General features: G+C 34.5%; 1 protein-coding gene across 2 annotated transcripts; it reads right to left on the reverse strand.

Annotated features, from left to right (window-relative positions):
* Positions 1 to 12,793: 12,793 nt before the first annotated feature.
* Positions 12,794 to 15,428, reverse strand: LOC107422279 (glycine-rich RNA-binding protein 4, mitochondrial). Of its 2 annotated transcripts, none has more exons than XM_016031708.4 (5): positions 15,274 to 15,428; positions 14,262 to 14,398; positions 14,079 to 14,147; positions 13,184 to 13,290; positions 12,794 to 13,079 (listed from the first exon to the last, which is right to left on the reverse strand). In XM_016031708.4, the coding sequence occupies exons 2-5, from the start codon at positions 14,380 to 14,382 to the stop codon at positions 12,933 to 12,935; spliced, it is 444 nt and encodes a 147-aa protein (XP_015887194.3). In that variant the 5' UTR covers positions 14,383 to 14,398; positions 15,274 to 15,428; the 3' UTR covers positions 12,794 to 12,932. The 2 variants fall into 2 exon arrangements, with proteins under 2 accessions (XP_015887194.3, XP_015887195.3); XM_016031709.4 differs by having other exon boundaries at positions 15,212 to 15,351.
* Positions 15,429 to 18,452: the final 3,024 nt, after the last annotated feature.

Raw genomic sequence — 18,452 nt, forward strand, 5'->3', positions numbered from 1 at the left:
ACAAATTCTATTTTGTATATTTCATAAATACTTAGTAATCAAAGAACCATGATTCCCAAATCATCAAGATATTGGCCATTCAAAATAGACCTCACTTATTGATAATTCAAAGAATCATAGTCACTTAATTACCTATTTATAATATCCTCAGGATTAAGAAAAATAGCATATCCAATATTGCCTGAAATTTAATTCCTTTTACAGAAATTTATCCTTAATTAATCTCTTCCAATCCTCTCAGAATAACTATAATTCATTCTAATATTTTATAATAATCAAGACAAATTATTTCATAAAATATTGCAGTCTCAATAAAGTGTCCAGCTTAATTTAAAAACTGTGAGATAATTCATTAATTATGAGAACCTATGATCATGTCTTCTATGGACTTATCCATATGATCACATACTGCATAATTAATCTGGACCTTATACGTAATATATTGTGTATAAAAAATAACTTAATATTATTGAATCAGAAAATGAAACTACAACTTGTCTTGCTCCAAGAGCACAAATGTAATTAATTCCCGCTTACTTTAAAGTAAGCTTGGGACCCTCTTAAGACCCATACAATTTACATGCTTCTCAAACACACGTTTAGGAAAAGTCTTATAAAAGGATCTGCTAGATTCTCCTCAGATGCTATTTTAGTAACCATTGTATCTCCTCTTTCAATGGAATCACGGATCAAGTGGTACTTTCTTAATATGTGTTTCTGCTTTTTGTGAGACCTGGATTCTCTGGATTGTGCTACGGCCCCACTACTATCACAGTAAAGGGTAATGGGCTGATATGCACATGGTATCACATGAAAATCCAAAAAGAATTTCTTAAGCCATATAGCTTCCTTTGCAGCTTCAGATGCAACCACATATTCAGCTTCAGTTGTGGAGTCAGCAACACAAGTTTGTTTAACACTCCTCCAACAAATGGTTCCTCCATTTATAGTAAACACATATCCTGATGTTGACTTACTAGAATCAATATCCCCTTGAAAATCAAAATCCGTATAACCAAGGGTTTCAAGACTTCCATTAGAATACACCAACATATAATCCCTCATTCTCTTGAGATATTTGAGTATATGCTTCACTGCAGTCCAATGTTCTACTCCGGGATCTGATTGGTACCAGCTTACTACTCCCACTGCATAGCCGATATCTGGCCTAGTACATAGCATGGCATACATGAGACTACCAACAGCCGAAGCATAAGGTTTCTTACTCATGAGTTCTTTCTCTTCGGGAGTTTTTGGTGATTGCTCCTTCGAAAGATGAATTCCATGTCTAAATGGTAGAAGTCCCCTTTTGGAATTTTCCATGCCGAACCTGGTCACCATTTTATCAATGTAGAAAGCTTGGGATAGAGCTAACACCTTATTTTTCCAGTCTCGTAAAAGTTTGATTCCTAGAATATAGTTAGCTTCACCTAAATCCTTCGTATCAAACTGCTCTTTCAAGTAACTCTTTACGTCTGACAACACTTTCACACTGTTTCCAATTAACAGAATGTCATCTACGTAAAGAACAAGAAAGATTACCACTATACCTTGAATCTTTTTATACACACATGGTTCATCTGGGCTTTTTTCAAAACCGTATAATTTGATAACTGGATCAAACCTGATGTTCCATGACCTGGATGCTTGCTTAAGTCCATATATTGACCTATGCAACTTGCAAACCATGTGTTCTTGACCTTTTTCTATGAACCCTTCCAGTTGCTGCATATAGATGTCCTCCTCCAGCTCCCCATTTAGAAAATCCGTTTTGACATCCATTTGCCAAATCTCATAATCGAGAGCTGTTGCTACAGCTAAGAGAATCCGAACAGATTTAAGCATGGCTACTGGCGAAAAGGTTTCATCATAATCTATAGCCTCTTTCTGGGTATAACCTTTTGCCACCAATCTAGCTTTGAAGATTTCAACCTTCCCATCTAGTTCTCTATTTCTCTTGTAAATCCACTTACAGCCAATTTGTTTTACCTCTTTAGGTGCTTCTACAAGAGACCAGACTGAGTTAGAATCCATAGATTCCATCTCACGGTCCATGGTCTTTCTCCACTCTTGCATATCAATATCCTCCAATGCCTCTTTGTATGTGGTAGGGTCGCCATCAGGATTATCCAAAATAACTTGATAAGTCTTTCCTAACAAGACAACCTTGCAGGTTTACGTATCATTCTCCCACTACGAGTTTGTTGTACTGGTTGTTGTACATGTACAGGAGGATCCAAGTTTTGTCGTTCAGGTGGATCACCAACCTCTTCATTATGATCTTGTTCTTGAGTTTCTTGAATTTGGTCCTGACCTGTTTCCTGTGTTTGTTCACCTTCGGGTACAATTGTATATTTTTCCCTCTTTGAACATCAACAGGAAACAGGGGTGGAAGACTGGGAGTTTCTAGTGGATCTCGAACTGAGTCAAGCTCTTCTAGAACCACTTTACTCTTAGGATTAAAATTTTTCATATAATTCTCTTCTAAGAAAGTGGCATGAGTACTTACTATCACCTTCTTTTCCTTTGGATTATAAAATATTCCACCTCTTGTTCCCTTAGGATAGCCAATAAACATACATAATTCCGTACGAGATTCCCATTTTTGAGATTTCTGTGCTAAGACATGTGCCGAGGTACCCCAAATCCGAATATGGTTTAAACTAGGTTTGTGCCCTTTCCATAATTTCGTGGGTGTCTTTGAAACAGATTTAGATGAAACCAAGTTTAGTATGTATGCAGCTGTTTCTAACTCATATCCCCAAAATAATTCAGGTAATTGTCAGGACCCGTCCAGAATTCCTCCCCGGAACCCTAGACAAGCCCTGATCCCAAGGAAATACCACCGAACCTTCCAACGGAAAATCCGGCAGCACCTCCCCTAAGGATAGGACTTACCAAAAATTACCTGCACTGAAAACACACTTCCATATTCACCCCCTTATTCCTCCCGCAAAACTACAAGTTGTTCCACAATTTACAGCACTTTACAACAATAACAGCAGCCCAGTGCATAAATAAATCATAAGTGTCCAAATAGTATACAGAGCTTTATGAAGTGCTAATTAACAGAAATACAACAGAGATGAAAGAAATTATACAACTGAAATAAATGAGTACAAAGGTACTTCTCGAAACACGATAGCAGCGGAAAATTGGTTCGCTCCGGAAGAACGTCTACCACCCCTTGCACCTAAGGGAACGGAACTTAAAAACATGAGATGCTAATCATCTCAATGAGTGACCCTAACTACTGAACACTTTTAATGATAATAATAATAATAATATAACAAATAAGGGAATTGAATTAATACCAACAATTAATAAATAAATAATAACAGTTGGAAATAATAATTTTCCCTCAAAACTCTCACCAATCACTCCGTTGGAAATGTTCCCTTTTTAAAACGATTTCACAAAACCCGATATTCGTACTTCCCGAAAACCAAGGGATCAAACATTTGATAAACAATAAATAAAAAAATACCCCAATATATAATTAAAATGTAATAAATTATAATAAACAATTTTTTGAACACCTTTGGGGTTTGAAACTTATTTGAAAATTACACTTGACGCATCACACCATATACCGGTGATGTCCTCCGATACCCAGCGTCCTGAGCACCGACTGGCAGGGAGATTAAAGAGAGAAACTTGCAAACGGCACTTCGGCGTCTCGACAATACCGCTGCTGAAACCATCATCCCAGCCAAGGAGGAGGCGGCTGTGGCCAATAACAAACTTGCCTGCCCACGGTCCAATGGCAACTCACGGGTGAAATAATAATACTTGCGCGCTGAACCACATATACATATACCAGAACACCAATACTGTATGAATGCGTCTAAAATAATTATTAAATCAACCGTACCGTTTTCCAAAATTACCGTGGGAAATATATCAAAATTTCTCACTTACCATCCCACATATTTTTATTTAACAAATCGGTATGAAAACATCGATAACAAATAAACCATAATTTTCTCGTAATACGAGGTTCAACAATTAAAATACCACGGGCATAATTTATACAATTTAAACAAATATTTTCATAAAATATTTAACCCAATTATGCCCGAAAATAATACTTAAAACCTCGTACGATTATTACCGAAATATACTTTGCTCATGCATAATAAATAAATTAAATCACAATAAAACCATAACTAAATTATACCACATGAGCATAATTTAAATACCAATTAAACATAATTAATTGCCCAAAATATTTTTTGAAGGTGGGTCACTCACCTTAAGCGCGTAAATCAGCTAAGATCCTCGGCAGGATCAACTCCACTACTCGCGCGTGCACCTAAAACATCCACAGTATACCAACCAAATATATTAATATTTTATTCGGGTAATTCCCAAATGGATACCCGGGGAGCGAACACAACGAAAACTAAAAGTTACGAGTTATATACCGAATCGAAGCTTGAGTGATGAGGATCACGGATTCGGTCTTACTTTCCGGTGATCGAACCCGAGGTGGCCGGAATCTCGCCGGAAAGCTTTCAGGTTTCGACTCCTCAATTCTCCCAAACCGTCGTGAATTGGCAGAAAAGGATGCCGGATTCGGGTTCAGGAGGTCGAAACAATGGACAAAGACCAGCGGTGCGACTGGGTACTCGCCGGAACAGTAACTTCCGGCCAGCCGCCGCGGTCACCGGCAACCGTCGCCCGCGGCGGCGCGTGCGGTGGCCATTGGCTGAGATTTTTTGTAGATTTGTAGATCAAGGGGAGAGGAATCCAACGGGATCGGCGGTGAGGCAAACGGAGGCCGGACGGCGGAGAAATCGGGGTTTGAAGAATTTCGGCCCCTCGTCAGAAAAAGCTCCAATCCCGGCGCGTCGGAGGTCCGATGGCCGTGAAATTTGGTGGGTAGGCCGGACTTGAGGAGGTGGTGAGGGGTGGCTGGCGCGTGTGGCCTAAAAATGGCCGGAAAGGGGTCAAATGGCGGTGGCCGGTGGTGGAGGGAAAAATCACCGCCGAACTTCGCCGCCTCGATCCGAGGCGCGTTCGGCGACCAACGGTCGTGAAATTTTGGGGTTTTGCCTGAAATAGGGAGAGGCTTCCATCTGGCCGGCGCATGTAATGTGAATCGGCTGGAAATTTGAAGATTCCGGTGGCCGGTCGGTTTCTCTCTCTCTCTCTCTCCTCTCTCTCTCTTTCTCTCTCTTCCCCGAGATTTTTGTCAAATAAAAGCCACCGTGGTGACACTGTTCATTCCACGTGGACCAATCAGGTGATGACACATGGCGTCACTGTGCACTTAAGCCAGATATAATAAAATATTAAGGTATCCGGCGAACTTCAAACGTCCATAACTTTTTAACCAAACGTCCGATTTAAGCGTGCCGCTAGTCTATGAACTCATATCGACGAGTACTTTACAACAATACAAGAGTCACAACAAAATTACACCACAAGAAAAAGTCAACTCCTGGTACCTTTTGGACTGTTTGCACCTCAACTTGTTTTGCCAATAACTTTCAAACCGTAGCTCCGTTTTCGACGTGCTACTAGTCTATGAACTCGGGCATGTACTTCGCCACGGTACCCTGGTCAACTAGAAATTCCCACTGGGACAAAAAGTCAATTTTGACCCGCTCGGTCAACAGTCAATCTCGGTCAATGTGCACGGATTCTGGTGCGATTTGGGACGGGGTGTTACATAATGATGAATAACTAAGCATTGACCTCACCATATCTAGAAGGGTTCTATTTCTTCTTTCAGAGACTCCATTTTGCTGGGGCATTCCAGGAAATGATAATTGAGAAACTATCCCCTCTTTAGCTAAGTAAGACTTGAACTCTCCAGATAAGTATTCACCGCCTCGGTCAGACCGGAGCTGCTTGATTTGGACACCCAATTGCTTTTCTGCCTCAGTCTTATACTCTCAAAATTTATCAAACGCTTCAAACTTATGGCGCATTAGGTAAACATAACCATATCTTGAGTAGTCATCGGTAAATGTGATGAAATACTCATACCCGCCTCTGGTTTGAACGCTCATTGGTCCACATACATCAGTATGTACCAATTCTAATTGTATGGTGGCACGATTTCCTTTGGCCTTGAAAGGCCTTTTTGTTATTTTACCTTTTAAACATGATTCACATACTGGTATAGGTTCAAAGATTAAGGAATTTAAAATTCCACTTTTAACCAAAACATGAATTCTGCTAGAATTAATATGACCCATCGCAAATGCCATAGATAGGTTTCATTTGAAACTTCCTTTTCTTAGATAAGGGAAGTTGCTCTTCATCAGTATTTTCAATGGCATTTATACTATAAGATAAAGGAGTTAAAAAATATAGACCATTCATCAATAATCCAGAACAAATAAAAGTATTATTACTCTTTATTGAAACTAAGGAATTAAACTGCACTGTTAAACCATGTTCAACTAAACAACTAACAAAAACCAAATTCCTCTTAAAATCCGGAACAAATAAACAGTCTGATAAACATAAAGTTTTATTATTAAAACATAACTCCACCAGTCCTACTGCCATTACGGAGACATATTCCCTGTTTTCCAATTTCAAACTTCTTTGTCTTTTATTAAGTGGACTGCTTTGTTTGAACCACTGCAAAGAGTAACAAGCATGGTTAGTGGCTCCTGAATCAATGATCCATTATCATTGTAATTCTCCACTAGACAAGCCTTAACAACATTTAGATTACCCATACCTAATTTAGGATAATCCTTCTTCCAGTGACCTTTTTATCCGCACTTGAAGCACTTGCCTTTCGGCTTCTTCATTGCAGCTGGTTTGGTAGCTAGATCTGTTCCCTTCTGCTTTTGGTTCTTCTTTCCACCCTTAGGTTTTCCTTTAGGTTTTGAAGAACCTTCAGTATGATAAGCACTTTCTTGCTTCCCAAGAGACCTTTCAGCACTCTCGAGCTCGTGCATCAGTTCAACAGGAGTAAGCTTCAGTTTGTTCATATTATAGTTCATTTTGAACTGACTAAAGCTATTTGGTAGAGATTCCAAGATCATGTCTATCTTCATCTCTTGTTCCAGCTTAGCCCCCATCACTTCCGCAGTACTGATATGCGCCATCATCTTTAGACAATGGTCCCGCACACTTCCTCCAGTCATACGAGTGTTCATTAATGCCCCTATAGCTGCTTGTCTAGCAGTACTGCTACTTTTAGCAAACATCCCATCTAGAGTCAGAATTATTTCTGATACACACTCTAGATTATTAAGTTGCTTCTACAGCACTGGCAAGAATATAACAGTGAGCTGTTGTATTTGCCCATTGCCGATCTGCAAATTACTTCTTAGTTTCTTCTAAAGCATTAGTAGCGGGCTCTTGGGTTTCGGAGTTGTTGTAATGAATTTAATTCTCTCAAAATCAATGACAATGTAGAGATTGGTTTTCCAAAGCTCGTAGTTATTTCCATCCAATGGTTTTTGATTCAGAATTGTAGCAAGAGGATTAAAGGATGTCATTTTCTGAATATTAAAATGCACACATATTAACACGTAATCAACAGAACAAATATACAAATATGTAGATCCCTTAAACTACTATTATTAATATTTATTGTAACAATAATTTAATTTCCATTACAAATACTTACGTTGGGCAAGACATTTGTAATAAATTAAACTTTGAACATGGTATGTTTTAATGTCCTACTAAGTTAGCTCCCAGGAAAGGTGAGGTGGGTCTAAGACTCTTTAAAAATCTACCTCCTTAGACAGAGCCTTCTTAGATAACACCAACACACACCACTCAAAATTGATTTAAAAAAAATTAAAATTTTTTGAACCCGATATGTATAGTGTCCTATCAAGTCAGCTCCTAGGAAAGGTGAGGTGGGTCAAAGACTCCTTAAAAACCTACCTCCTTAGACATAGCCTTCTCAAATAACACAAACACACATCATTCAAAATTAATTTTAGAAATCAACCATTGTTTCAATAATTTTTGGGTTTTTAATAACACTGACAGAGCCTTGTTGGGAGGATTATTAATGTCACTAAAATTGAATGTAATAACCATTAATTTAATTTCAAAATTATCTTTAATATCTAAGTATTGTCGACGTTGGACCGTACAACCTTATTAAAATTTTGAAATTATTTTAGATCCAATCCAATCAAATCCGGTCATGCTTATTCACATAACCATTTTATTATTAGACCCTTAATGGAGCCCGCAGGTTTCAAATTAATTGAATTAATTTTTAACCTTCACCCATTCAATATGTTTCATTAATTAATTAGGGTTTTCCATAATAATATTATCTAGATAAAACAAATATTTTTATGCACATGTATATATCAAATGATGCAATTATATGGCACCACCTATTCTAAATGGCATGTTAAGCATATATCACATGTTATATCCATATAATTTAAACAATTATAAACATAGAATAATTAATACGCCATAATTCATGGTTTCCTAGAAAAGAAAATTACAAGCCCAATAGGGCTAAGAAGCCCAACTTAATATCTGGCCCATGCTTCTTCTTTTCTTTTGATCTTACAAGTCTATGGGATGTGGGCCAAGTTAGAATTGGTTTCTAGGGTTTTTGGCCCAAAAACACAAAACCCTAACATGTCCCCTATTGATCCCGAGCACCAAAACTGTCGCCAGCCTCTACACAAAGCTCAGATCCTTATGAAATTTTACAGGGAGGTAGACAACCATCTGAAGAACCATCCCACCAAAAATCATCAAAATCCAACCATGCACATGCCCCCACGCGCCTGATGAATTCAGGCGCATGAATCCCACTCTCAGCCACTTTGGATGGCTCGTGTGGGCTCGTGACAGTGTTTCCGGTGACCATTCTCCTCCCAACGATCCTTCTTCGTGTCCTTCAACTGCTTATGGTGTTGGTTTGTCAAGGCGCAGCTCCGATCCTCACAAAAAATATTGAACAGCAATGAGTATGCAGTTTTTTTTTGGGTACTTTTACATATTTTTCCAATAAATTCGAATTTACATATAAAAATTCAAATAAAATTGCAGGAAAAATAAATAAATCAATCAATCAAGTAGGAAACCGTAATCTTATGATTAGCCTCCTTGTTACATCCCAAAAAAAAAATACAAGCAAAAATCTACCATGGATTAAGGCCAAAACCAAATCATTCATTCATAATACAAAAAATTATAAATAACATGAATAATAGAATACTAGGTGCCATATATCTAATATACATCACATATACATGAAAATAAAACTTGTAAAACAAAAAAAAAAAAAATGGGATTCAATTTATCACACACTGATTCAATCACGGCTCTGATACCAATTGTTGGAATCATATATACAGTGAAAGCCTGATCAAGATTGAATAAAGCATGTGATAAATTATGATATTATCCATTAATTTTACTAACCTTTATGTGCAGGACCTTCCAAACTATTCTCTAATGACATATCTACGGGTGCACGCACCTGATCACAAAAGAAATAAGAAGGTTAATCTTAAAAAATCCTGAAACTCACAGTTTCTATTTTTCTCTCAAGATGTTTTTAATTCTCTACTGAGATTCTCAATCTCTAGAAAATAATATGTAAAACCTATTTTCTGGAGGCTAGTAAGCAGTTTATTTATACACTACTAACCCCAATCCTCCTAGGGTTTCATAACACATTGGGCCCACTTAATGGGCTCTTTCTTGTATCTTAATAATCAGTTAAATGGGCTCTGTCATTTAATGAGCTAGTTTGGGGATCCCATGATCCATTATTAATCAAGGCTCCTGATCATGGATTAGCTTGCTCCAAGAGCATAAATCCAACATTCCCAACTCGTTTCCTTATCAAGAAATGGTAAAAAATAAGGAGGAGTTGGGCTAGCATGCGAGGCAACTTCTTTATCCCAACTAGGGATTAAAATTCTGCTTCCATTTGAGTCGTCGGGAAAATATGCTCCTATCTAATCCCAAAATTGAGTTTTCCATACGTCATCAGTGACGACAAAATACCTCTTTCCTTTCAACTTTTTATGCAATTCGCCTTTGAGTTGTTCATCAGACAACTTATTTGTTTCGTCTGATACTTGCCCAACACACTTCAATATATCAAGAATCAACATTCTGGTTTTGTATTCTTGAGATACATTAACCCATACACAATGATCAAAATAATTCTTGATACAAAAGTTGTTATAAATTTTTCTGGCATGTGTGGTCTTTCCCAAACCGCCCATGCCTATGATTGAAATTACCTCGCGTTGTAATCTGCCTCGACCAATTTTGCTGATCGACCAATTTTGCTGTGTCGTCGCCAAAGCCCACCACATCTTCTTCTTCAACATTTCTCCGGTGTTGTTGAAGTGATCGTTCTGCCTTTTCATCTGCACAAGATTGAGCTTCTATGCCAAATGTTGTTTTGTTGGCATAAATATTCTCAATCCTACTCTTGATGATAAGGGTTTTCTCCGTAGCATGGTAAAGCACGGCTGCATGATCAAAGCAATGGAGCAGTTTCAGCAGCAGGTTCCTCCTCCGTTGCTTAATAACTTGAGCCATGTATGTGTTTATGACATCCTCATCCTCAGCCTCAAAAGCAGTGTCTCTGATTTGGTTGATTAGCTCCTTCACCATGTAACGATCATCTCCTTTCCCTTCAGAATCTTTGAGAAAGGCATCCATAATGCCAAAATCATCTTGAAGCAAACAAACATCGTCCTTCACTCTACGAAAAAAATTTGCTTCATGGATGAGCAAATTTTTCAAGCTCTCCACGGCAAAACTAACAACAACGTCAGTCATTTTTTTTTTTTTTTTTTTTTTTGACAACAAAGCTAATTGTATGCTTTACAAGTGATTAGCAAATATGTGTAAATATAGAAGAAGATATACACTTATCTTTGGAGAGGGTTTTGGATATATATGACTTTACTACATCACTTATTTGTTCCTTGATTTCCATGATTATTTGCTGGAAAGGAATGAGATACTAAAGCAGTCTAAAGAGTATGCTTTACAAAAAATAAAAGAAACAACAAAATTCCTACCCCCATTGTAAACAAGGATTCAAACTAAAAATCTTGTTTTGCATATTATTATTACACTTCAACATTCACCATGAGAGAATAAAGCACTGAATAAGTAATGCTGACCCTTTACGCGATACCTTGAGGAGAATATATCTAATTTGACATCTTTCTCTCCCTGTAAGAATGGTATATTATCGTGAGGAATCAAATGATATATTATAATGACGAGTCAAGAAAACTATAAATATAATAGTATATGCGGAAATTCTATGGTGAGGACAGTCTGCATGAGGACTGCAGTATTAGTGACGGTTTTTCATAGTATTAATGACGGTTTCTTAGAAAATCGTCACCAATACTATGAAAAACCGTCACCAATACTATGGTCCGCATGAAGACCGTCCCACCATAAACGGAGTAATAGTATATGTATATATATATATATATATATATATATATATATATATGTATGTGTATATATACAAATAAATTAGTCCAATGCTAGTTGAGCAATTAATGCTCTTTAATTTTGCTTTGAGATGGTAGGTCACATATCATGTTAATTATAGAGATTAATTTTAGCTTTAATATGGACTGTGTGCATGTATACCGAGTTGAGACTTATTTTTATATAGCTAATGTGTTCATATTTTATATATTTTTAATTTTAGATTTTGATCTGATATTTTAGTGGTAAATGCATCATACTATCAACATTGTATCTATTTGGTGACATAGCAAATACTATGATGATACTGATTAAAAACGAAAACTGTACTTGAAACTGCGGCAATTTTGGCAACAGATAGAAATGTTTGTTTTTTTTGGAATTTACCTCTCTTAACTTATATTGGGATACATGATGGTGATGTGTGCTTTGTCATACCAGCAATATCTTTTCAATTAAAAATCCTAACTTAAAAATGTAATAGAAAATATAGCAATCTTTAATATCTATCACATTACTATGTTTCATTAAATTTGTATACACCCAATATTAATACAAGCCTATTTCATAATCGATGCTAATGGATGTTACTCCCTTCTAGGATTTTAATTTTTAATCATTGATTGAGATGATCATGCAAATTTGAAGTATTCACAAACAGTACAGTTTCCACTATAAAAGGCAACATGGTGCCATAAGATTAGAACCATGGACAGATATATAAATATATATAATCTATACATATATATATATATATATATAGAGAGAGAGAGAGAGAGTACTATTTAATCAAATATTAAAATCATTATAATTATAACGGAAGAGGCAGTTTCGCCTAAGAGGCAGTTTCGCCTAAATCAACATTTGAAACAACATGAAGATGATAAAGAGTTTGGGAAGAAACAATCTGTTTTTTCGCCCATACAAAAGAATTTCTTTCAAGTGACAGTTACAGTATGCTACGGTTTCAGAATCCTTTAATCCAATTTCAGTTCTTCCATTCTACATGCCCATCCATTCAATTCGGGATATGATCTTTTTAATCAATTTAGAATGCATATCGAAGACAGTATTTTCTTTGTTATTCGCTCTTTCATGCCAAACCAATAATAAATAGAAGCATTCAAAATAAATCTCATCTAACTTTATCAAATTAATCTTTATTAATAATCGAAATAGACGTGGCTAACTAGATCTATTTTTTGGTAATAATCTCGCTAAGTAGATTAGTACATATCGGTTTCGATAAAATCATATGATTTGCATTGATGTTAACTTTCAGTAACAAATGAAAGCTCAAATTCACATATTTTAATGAAAATTTGAGACGGTTAAAAAAGGTGGCCACAAGTCATAACAAATTGCTTCATATATTAGTACAATCACTGAAAAATGTAGTACAAAGAGCAAATTAAAAAGAGACAAATCATGCAACTTAATCCTAAACAACTAATGAAGCAAGAAGCCTAAATGGACAGCAAGGGAATGCGTAATTAAAAGTCAAAATCCCCACCCCGGCCTCTACCAAAACCACCATCACCACCACGATAATCTCCGCCACCACCGCCACCAAAGGATCTACCACTAGATTCGGACCGCTCAGTAGCATAACTCACACGAATATGACGCCCTTGTAAATCCTGAAAATCAGCATTTCACAATTACCATATACTTATTCAAATTTAAGGTAATAGTTCTTAAAGAAATAAAATACGTTAGATTATCATCAAACTCTATTTCCAACCTGGCCATCCATTGCAGATAGTGCCGAGCTAGCACAGTCATCGCTGGAGAAGTTGACAAAACCGAATCCCCTAGACCTCCCAGTATTCCTATCAATAATAACCCTCGCTGCAGAACAAAATCATCCACTTAGAACAATAAAAACATGGAAAACATCGTAAAAACAAAAAGATATTTCACTAGGGAAAAAGGAAAAGGCAGGCAGCTAAAGAAGGAACCATACCCACTACAATCATGGCAAATCCCACATTGCAACAATTAGTGGGGAATAAAACAAAGTAACATCAGCATGAATAAAACTACCAGGATCAACCCCAAGTTTTTATTTAGTACTCAAAACCCAACTCGATGACAAAATATCCTGCAAAGCACAACATTTGTACTCCTAAACAAATGCACAATGCTCCCTCACTGTAATTAATAACTATTTTCTGGAAGAAAGAGAATATCCCTGAAAATGGGAAAACCCAACATTAAAACCAGTGGTAAGTTAATAACCATAAAATTCCGGCTTAAAATAAAGTTGATTTTATATCTCATTTCTCAGGACACTAGAATCTACTAAAAAGAAGTCAACTGGATCTCATGACATTGACAGCAGCAACATTTTCTCCTAAAGTACAATAGCGGGCCTGATATAACAGGGTACAAACAGCCCAACTAGCAGAAGTTCAGACAAAATTTGTGAATTTGAACCAAGAACAGCAAAACCTAACTAGCAGCTTTTAAAAGGTTAATTTACAGGGAATATGCATTATGTGGTGTACACAATTAATCCCACCACACAAGTTAGAAATACAGAAAAAGAATCTACTATTACACATTTAGAATAGTAATGTAGCTTTTTTGAACAGGGTTGTATTCACTTAGCACAAATAGAGAACATAAGAACTCACCCTCAACAACATCACCAAAGCCAGAGAAAGCATCCCGAAGAGATTGATCATCTGTCCCATAAGAAAGGCCTAAAATCCACACATACAAGAGAGCAACTCATGACTCACAAATGTACATGGATAATAATAAGCTACATTTTTATATATTCACCATTTCAATAAAATTTATGCCATTTAAATTACCTCCAACGAAAAGCTTGGATGATGACATGCAGCGGATTGAATTGAACAAAGTTGCAGGTGTTTGTGCACTCTGAGAGACTCCATGCCTCAATAGGCTGCCAATTTTGTTACAGAAAGCCATTTAGAGAGTTGACCGTCTGCACTCAAAAGAAAGCAATACAGTTAACACTTACGGAAGAAAAAAAAAAAAAAATGAACACTAAGTATTATTTGGCGAACAAACATAAAGAAAGTTAACCACAAGTCCATAACTAAAATTAAATACTTTTTCCTGTAGTACTGACTAGGAGAAGCTCCACATCTTATTTACCAAATCAAAATCTCAAAAAGAACCAAACCTAAAAACTTAAATATAGTTTGGTTAAGTAATGAAAACCATTTTCATATGTACAAATCTCTTTACTTTTCATCTTAGAAACATGGCTTGAAGAGGGCCCACAGTGGCTTCTCAATTTGCTTTGTGCTGATATGTATAATGGTTTAACGTGATATATGAAATCTTACCCCATTTTCAAAAAAAAAAAAAATCTCTTTACTTTTCATCTTCACTGAAGACCCAAAAACACAAATAGTCAAAGCACATTGACTCAATACACAGACATCTCCTCCTCCAACTCAGTATTTCCCAAACATTCACACAAATCTAAGACTTTTCTCTTTACCAGCGAAGAAAAGAAAATCGCTTTTCTATTTCTTCCACTACATTCCACCAGAGCAGTGTCCAAAAGTATGTTATATCAGCAACCAAAACAAATAACATCAAAAACACAAAAAAGAGTTACAAATCATATGAAACACAACAAAACTTTCAAAACCCATATCACCAACACCCAGAAATTAAGCAAAAAATAAATAAATAAACTTTAGCCAAAAAAGAAACATATATCATAAGGAAACCAGTATAGATCATATAAAAAATGAATGATAAACCCAGGAACTCAAAAACCCACCAATCACTGAAAATAATACAAGTAAGAGAGAGGAGTAACTTAGCGTTTAGAAAGGGCTTTACCTCGGACGAGGAATTTAGGGTTTATGAAGAACAAAAATGGAGCGGCCAGGGTTTACGAAACGGGAGTGTGAATGAGTGAGTTGCTGACAAGGCAGTATGCATCTTGAAAATATCTTCTCACCTTTTATACCCTGCTTGTTGGAGGGGGATTTTTAACGTGCACATGGATTTTCATACACTCGCTTTTGATTTTTCACTACATAAATACACACTCTTATTGTTTTTTTTGGTTTTCCAAAAATACCTTAAAAGATTTTTTATTATATGAACACTCCCATATATTTTATTTTTATTATAACATTGTCTATTATGTATGTATGTATATATATATATATATTTATATTAATTTTCATGTAAATTGTTATATTTGTATATAAATGAATTATTTTGTAATAATCTATGTGAGATAATCCAATGGCATTATGGAATAATGATTCTTAAATTTGAATTTTTCATTTTCAATATGGAAAAGTATATATTATATGCGATAAAAATCCTTTCAATTTTCTTAAAAATAGAGAAGATTTCAATTTGAGTTTGTAAAATTCTAACATGTCAATAAAATTGGATCTAATGGATGGAATTGTGTCATATTGTCATTGTTAAATAAGAAATTTTTTTATTAGTGTTAAATCCTTTTATTGGTTAAAATTTAAAATCAAATAACCAAATAAAATTAAATTGCTAAGCAACATTTAAAAAAAAAACCATAAATGTTAATAACAAACCCCTTTCTAATTATGTAAGTTTAAATTTTATTAACTTTTCTCGTATGATAAGAAACATATATCGATATATAAAAATAAAAATATACATAAAATATTGCATATAACATATAAATATTGTAAAGAAGTTCTCTTATTCTTAATGGTAGATATTTTTCGTTTATGATTTCTTTAATTGTCATCATTTTTGCCTAACTTGTTTTATTATTTAATTTTTAATATTTACTTAAACATAACTAATAGGGAAATGTTAAATACTTATATATAATTTTGGCTATATTTTTTTTTTTTTCTTTATAGGTAATATAGTTGGAATTCTATTTTAAGTAGTCTTATTTTGTTAATTTTATTTTTTAATTCTAAACCATGAAAGGAAATTACACTAAGTAATAATTTTTTTCCTATTTAACAATGATGGCATAACACATGTATAACCACTGGATTTAATTTTGTTGATATATCAAAATTCGACAAACTCAAATGAAGAAGATCTTTGTCCATAGTAGATTTATAATATTTTGATAAACTTAATTTGTATATAAATTTTTTTTCTAATTGTATAAAATAACATGTATGACGTTATTTATATCATATTTATATTTAAAAAATGTCTGTTTACAAACAAATAATTTTAAAAAAAAAAAAAAAAAAAAACTGAAATGGCTTTTTAGTGTTGTTTTCTTTTTTTCTTTTTTCCTTTTTTCTATTGGATTAGGGACTCAGCTGCTGGGAATGATATTTGTAGCTGATTTAAACTTTCTTCTTATCAACGCCGTTCCCTTGTCGGTTAAATTTTGATTGTGAAACTGCCCGCCCGTTTGTTTTGTTTTTGTTTTTTGTTTTTTGTTTTTTGTTTTTTGTTTTTTGTTTTTTGTTTTTTGTTTTTTGTTTTTTGTTTTTTGTTTTCTGGTTTCTGTTTTTACCTTTTCCATTTTTTGAAGAGAAGGGGAAAAAACCTGAAAGGTTGTGAGCCCTAAGATGCCCATGGGACAAAACATGGTCTAAAGCCCAATCAACATTTGGGCCCAAAAAGATATATAAGACAATCCACATACAAAAAAATAATAATAATAAATAACAAAAAAATTCCGTAACTTAAAGTATCATCAAAAATTCCAAATTTTAATAATTTTTCTCTCATTTTCCAAATTTCAAATTAAAATTCCAATTTCACTTTCAAATTTTATCAAAAAATATTATATTTTATTTCTTTTTTAGATAGGCTCTTTCACTTGCTCTTTGATTGGTTCCAAAACTTTTTTCCTAAATAAATTGATACCTTGAGATCAGGGCCAATATGACAATAGTTTCATTTTTAAGTGCTATTTTTTTTCTTGAAAAAATTGGTGAGTTTTGTAAAATTAAAGTATTTAAGTATTTTAGATAATATGTCTCGAGGGCAATGACTCATTTATGCAAATAAGTATGGGTTCCACTTTACTATTATACATCATTTGCTATCCAAATTTTAAAAATTTTAATTTGGTTTATATATATATATATATATAATCAAGCCGTTTACATTTTAAACTCAATTTTGTTTTTCCATATTACTTTTTTTTTTTTTTGGATAAACATTGATTTGGTTGTATTTTTGTCAAACACAACTCTAAGTCTTATAATTAACACGTTTCCTTTTTGACTCAAGCATTATCTATTCATTGAATGTAATGGACTTTCATTTTACCTAAGCAAACATGCTTAGTTAGGCTCATCCTAATAAGATAATCCATAACATATATTATTTACTTTGTTGACTTTTTCTTAAATATTTTCCCACATCAAGAGTTGTGGGGGTATCCATTTGAGTTTTCGAGTAAAACTTATAATTATTAATATTATTCGGACGTGAGGATTATTTATTTATTTTTTTGGCCAAATTATTAGACTATGAGGATTTGAACTAAAAGCTTTGTTAGAGAAAATAGTTGACTAGGCTATCTCTAGTTTGAGGTCCAGCTCAGCTCATCTAGATCAATGGAGATATCAATTTGAATTTTCTAAGTTGTTTTTCAAATGATATGGAGGTGAGAAGATTTAAACTCCAAATCTTTACTAGAAAAAATAAAAGATTTGCCATTGAGCTATTCTATTTTGTATAAACCTTCAAATTTTGAAATTTTACATTGTATGTAACTAAAAAAATCTCCATATCCATTATAACATATATTAAAAATGAAAAAATTAAGTTTTCCTAACTATTGTATTGATTTTTTTTTTTTTTTTGGGTGAAAACTAGTGTATTGATTCCTATTAATTCAATGTTTCTAAGAAGTAGCTACACTTAGAAACCAATCTCCCATTGTTAGTGGTAGTAATTTGTACCTAGAAGTCATGCTAGTTGATCCAAATAAAACAACCCTTTACCTTAATGAATGTTATAAGCAGTTGAATAAAAAACTACAATATTTCCAATGTTGACCAAAGAGAGTTGAGTTATGCAATGTCACATTC

This window comes from Ziziphus jujuba, chromosome 3 (assembly GCF_031755915.1).
Source record: "Ziziphus jujuba cultivar Dongzao chromosome 3, ASM3175591v1".
Lineage (NCBI taxonomy): Eukaryota > Viridiplantae > Streptophyta > Magnoliopsida > Rosales > Rhamnaceae > Ziziphus > Ziziphus jujuba.